The sequence below is a fragment of the Mercurialis annua genome, linkage group LG1-X (genome assembly GCF_937616625.2).
Source record: "Mercurialis annua linkage group LG1-X, ddMerAnnu1.2, whole genome shotgun sequence".
NCBI classification, from domain to species: Eukaryota; Viridiplantae; Streptophyta; class Magnoliopsida; order Malpighiales; family Euphorbiaceae; genus Mercurialis; species Mercurialis annua.
Window position 1 is genome coordinate 46122054 of NC_065570.1, and position 5722 is coordinate 46127775.

The window sequence follows — 5722 nt, forward strand, 5'->3', positions numbered from 1 at the left end:
CGAGAAGAAATGGAAGAAAACTGAAGATTGTAAATTCGATTCTAACCAAACCAAATCAAACTCAAATGTAGACTTTATAAGACTTAAATATTCAAACCGAACCAAATCAGTCAGTCAGTTTCAATTTAATTTATACCAAAACTGAACTTTTTTTACTCTCAAAACCAAACCGAGTACCACATATTACTGAATTATATGTTAAAGGCCGATAGATCGGAATACAATCAGCCAATAGGATCTCAAGGATGCACGACAAAGCCGAAGCTGTTCTTATTGATATAAACGCAGAAAACCTTCAAATTCTTCACAGCTTTATCACATTTGAACAGAACTAGAGGATGTAAATAATTACAGTGGCAGTAACTAGGATATTTATTCTAAGAGATGACTGATCAGAAAATGTAGTCTGGAAGTTGGAGAGGAAACCGAGCTACTTCAACTTCAAATGGAGCTCCATTTGAATGTGCCAAGCTACAAGAATCAATCAAGGAAACGAAAAGACAAAGAACGTAAAAAAACAGCAATGAGGATTTCTAAATCAACTAGCTTTCCGTCTCGTTATTATTATATATTTAAATATTAAAAGAATTAATTAAGAAACCTAATAAGTATTAATCATATTACTTAAAATATATAAATGATATTTAAGGTCTACTTTCAGAGTACCTGTCAGGGAAAAATGTGAAAGAACCTTCAACTGAACCTGGAGCACTTGGTAGAGGTGTGCAGCTCTCGTATACAAATTCTTCCTCACCTGGACGCAACAGTGGATACTGCGAACATACAAGAAACAATGAAATTTCGTTATGGTTGCCGAAGTCCTCAATCATAGAATTACCACCTTATATATCAAGAAAAAACAAAGAAGCGAACAAGACAGCTCCAGCTATGGTATGAAGAAATTACATCTGCTATGTGAGTTTGGCAGTTTCTCATACCTATTGATGGTGATCACTTGAATAGAAATTCAATCTGTAAATGACCTAGGAAAACACGAAATTAAACACACAATTGACCTTTTGATCAAGGATTTGCCTCTCGCATTTCAGAAATTGAGTTGTCCTAGGAAAACCAAACGATCAAGCAAGACTTGCAATAACTAAAAACATATTATTTTCTATAGGTCAATAAGCCACCACACCAAACCCATAAGGAGTAAATTAGATACTATAAATTACTATAAAATTAGATAAAATAAATTGGCAGACTTGATGATGCAGTTGGTTGCAGTATCTGCTATTGATATTTCGAAAGTAACGCTTCTTTTAAATTTTATTTTTTTGCAACACGACTTGGAGGACCTAAGATGCTCATGAAAAAAAATCCTATTGGAGTCCTTCAAAAGAATTGACATAGAGTAGCAAGTCGCACCTTGCCTATTACACCCTCTCCCGCCACATCAGATTCAACAATGTCATTAGCACGGATAATCCAATGCCTTTTCTGCAGTTGGCAAGAGCTGAAATACATTCCATTTATAATGCATCCATCTGGTTGGAGGGAAATGCGAATTGAATATGCAAAATAGTATTTCTCGGGACCACCTCCCAGGTCTGAGGCCTCAGGCACAAAAACAGCAGAAGCACGAACCTGATAAAGAAATTATTAGCATATTTCAACACGGATACCTGCAAAGAAATTACATCTCAAAGAAACAAAAGCAGGATTAAAATGCATTATCTACCCCCCCTCCCTCCTCTTAGGATTTTCCAATCATGAAGCCAGGGGAATCACCACTAAAGAAGCAACTTCTGTATATACGAAAACTACACAACCAGAGCTGCTTCAAGTGGCTTTATAAGACATACATAAATGAATTAAAATGAGCATATTTCATGATGAAAGTTTTTTATCTGCACATATCATGAAATGATTACCAAAGAAGTTATCAACTGAAGCAGCTTCCTATACACAATTATATAGGAAAAAGAAAGACATGGCTAGTAGGAACCCGCAAAGTTAATCAGTTTTCCAAACTTCCAAGTGTGGCCACAAAACATGTACGATATATAGTCATCACATATATACCAAATTAAATAACGCCCGCAAGAATTTTTTTATTACTTATTCAAGAGCCAACGGAGAAAAAAAAACTTCAGAAGGCAGAATAAAAGCATTATGCAATCCCTTACCTTTACACCATAGGTGACAGCAGTGGAACATAGAGGAGACGTTTCTGGAAATTGACAGATTGTTCTCATATCCCCTTCTCCCCGCATTTTGATAATACCGTCTTGTAAGCGACGACCATGTTCTTCTAACCATAGCAGCATTGCATCCTGCTGCTCTTCATTTCTAGAATCATGCACCGACCTTATCAATGCATTTGGCACACATTGCATCATCTCTCCATCTGTTGGAAGGTTCCTGGTACCAACATACAACTGACCACTTGTACAATTGAGGAAAAACAGCTTTTCACTATACGCAGATGATGCAGCGACAGCAATATATTTAGTCTTGCCATAACCAGCAGTGATCCCTAGATGGCGTATGATCTGTTTAGTTTCCAAGAGCACTTGATCCAACGGTAACAAGCATACATTCACCACATGATGATAAAAAGAGTAGCCACCAATAAGGCCCAACGTATTACCGCAAAAACTTGTTAGCTCATCTTTTTCTTGAAAAACCTGACCATTGTGGAAGCGGTAGAGTAGTCTTGTGGGAAGAGGCAACTTCACTTTCAAAACTTGCTCAAACTGCCGAATTTGATCTTCTGATGCACCCTGCTGTAGAGTAGCAGCAGCTTCAGGAAAGTTCGTAACCAACCAGCTCTCAATTCTGTCCCAACATCTTTTAACTCGTTTTACAAGAGGCCACGGATACATACGAAAAGCTTCGCGCCATGATGCATATGCAAGCTACATAAGCGCCCACACACCCACAAAAGAGAGAGTTAGCGAAACCCTGCTTTTAATTCGAAACTCCCGATATCAAGTAAAATCTAAAAAGCCTAAGCTAGAATTAAAGCTTAGATAATCAGCATAAGAACCTTCATTTTCAGTACAAATGAAGTGTCAATGGTACACATTTTCAGAGGTGGGTATTATCTAAAAAGAACACAACTTTACAATTTTCCACGAACAATTGCACCAAATAAAAAGAATCCCGCAAAATTAAAGATATCATTGAAAAGCTAAGCTAAAAACTGAACAAACCTAATAACAATAGAGTTCATTAAACACTATCTGATAAAAATTAACACAAAAATAGAACCTTGAATGAAGGAAGAGGATTTCCATGAGGATCAAGCGGAGAAGAAAGATGAAGATCTTCAGAACAAAATTTGGACCAGAGAGATTCCTCGGCAGTTGAAGCTTTGAGGCGCTTGCTGACACATGCGACTGAGGCTGTCTCTTTGGGTCCCAAAAGTAATAGAACTTCGTTAAGAGCAAGATCACCCACTGCTTCTAAATCCATTTTTATAAAACTAAAATGTCGATTCTTTCACTTCCTGTCGTTGTAACGATGCTCTTTTTCTAGGATTACCTTTTTTCTCTATTGAGAAAATTGATATAACATCTTAAGCAAATTATTCTATTACCCGTCACATTGGTTATAATTCAGAGTTTGATATCTTTTCTTTCAAATCAAATGATTTGGTATCTCTTTTTTTATTTTGAAAACTATAAAACCCTTCTGTTAAATATAAGTACTAAATAGTTAACGGAAAAAAAATGTGAGGTACCAAATCGTTTGAAAATGAGATACCAAATCGTTTATATAATTGAAACTGAGGCACCAAATCATTTAAAATTAAATTTTAAATTATTAACGGAACTAACAAAAGAGACTTATAGTTTACAAAATCAAAATTGAGATATCAAATCGTTTAATTTTTAAATAAGGGATACTAAATTGCAAATTATGACAAATGTGAAGGGTTTTAGAGTAATTTTCTCTAACATCTTTCTCATTTGTTATTGAAATAAATTAAATTTTATTAATAACTAGTTGTAAATCCGTACATTTGTACGAAATCTAATTAATAATTATATTATTAAATAAATTTATACAAAAATGGCTAAAATTTAATATTTTATAATTTATAAAATAATAAATAAATATTTTATTCAATTTGAAAAATTTATATGAATTATCTATTAATAATAATTTGTAAAAATTAAAATAAGTGTTTTATTTAAATTTAAAAATTATAAAAATATTTATTTGATATAAATATTTAATTCAAGTTAGAAAACTATTGAAAATTATCTATTAATAACAACTTTTAACAATTAAATAAGTGTTTTATTTAAATTGACAACTCATAAAAATGAAATAAGTGTTCTATTTAAATTTAAAATTTATAAAAATATTTATTTGGTATAAGTATTTTGTTCAACTTAAAAAACTATTGTGAATTGTCTATTAATAATAATTTTTAATAATTAAATAAGTGTTTTATCTGAATCGGCAACTCATGAGAATTGATGGAAACCAAATTCTAGTATAACTATAAGAAAATCGAGTCGTATAGAATCTACTCCATGGGAGAATCCTAATACTCGCCCAAAAGGCAAAAACCTGATAACATCAGCACCTGTGTCCATGAGATTCACCAAACTTGAAGATTAAAGGGAGATTCGTCTGAATCCCAGAAGGGTCGATTCTATGATGACCCGGAGAAAGCGCGTCATCGAAGCAATTCGCAGAAGCCTAAATATAAGAATAATCATCTCTAGAAGACCGAATATACGAGATCTCTTTCCTATTCGGATACAAACTCCAAAGATAAGCTTATTTAGGAAGATATTCCTGAATAAGACTCCCTTTTGAATAAGGAATCATTTTCCTATTCAAGCACAATACTACTAAATAGGAATCACTTTCCTATTTGAAGTCTACTAGGTATTCTATTAACTACTATATAAATAGTTTGAGGTATACACAAAACGCCGCTTAAGCCTAAACTAACTTTAGCATCGAAGAGTTAATCAGACAACCACTGTTCGGTTAGCTTCTATCCTGTTTTGCATTGTTTATTCACTAGATCAGAAGGCAGACTCCATCAATTGGCGCCGTCTGTGGAAAAAGCTTGACAACTTCGAAAAAGGAGGAGTTTTTCTGAACTCATAAACAAATTTTTCATTGAAGGAATGACTTCTGACGGATCAAACCTAAAAAAAACCCGATAGATCCAAAAAGCCAACACCAGACACCCCCGCAAGGGATAAACATCACCGGAAACGATGGCTCAAACACTACAAAAACATCTAATGTTACAGAAAATGATGGTCCCAGCGTCACCAGAGAAAACAACACTAGGTGGACTTCATACTCCACGCCCCAGTACCAAAGACAACACGTCAGAGGAAGCAATCCCATCATCTTTCCAGATTTGGGAGGAAAAAATGAACAAACCCTAAACGTGATATCCTTAGAGGTCTATCATGAAGTTCTAAAGAGGATGCTAGAAACCTTCCAGGCCAACCTGGATAGAATGGCTGATGAATTCCGAAAATCAAACAAAGCCCATGAAGAAACCATAAGATCTGTAAGAGACCAGTTCGCCATGCCCCCTAGCTGATGCCGACAAAGAATGAAAACCGAAGGGAGAAACCCTAATAATCAAGAAGTCACCATAGGAAACGATGAAACAGAAAGGAATAATGATGGACGCGAGACACTTGAAAATGAAAAAAAGGAGGAATGCCGATAGAGAAGAGGAAAATCAAGGGAACGCCAACAGCAAAAACCAAGACGAAGCCAGAAGCGG

General features: G+C 34.8%; 1 protein-coding gene across 1 annotated transcript; it reads right to left on the minus strand.

Moving 5' to 3' along the window:
* Positions 1 to 246: 246 nt before the first annotated feature.
* Positions 247 to 3491, minus strand: LOC126665418 (F-box protein SKIP16). The gene is made up of 5 exons (XM_050358227.2): positions 3220 to 3491; positions 2133 to 2864; positions 1372 to 1590; positions 667 to 773; positions 247 to 471 (listed from the first exon to the last, which is right to left on the minus strand). Exons 1-5 carry the CDS (start codon positions 3421 to 3423, stop codon positions 393 to 395), a joined length of 1341 nt encoding a protein of 446 aa, XP_050214184.1. The 5' UTR covers positions 3424 to 3491; the 3' UTR covers positions 247 to 392.
* Between the last annotated feature and the right edge of the window lie 2231 nt (positions 3492 to 5722).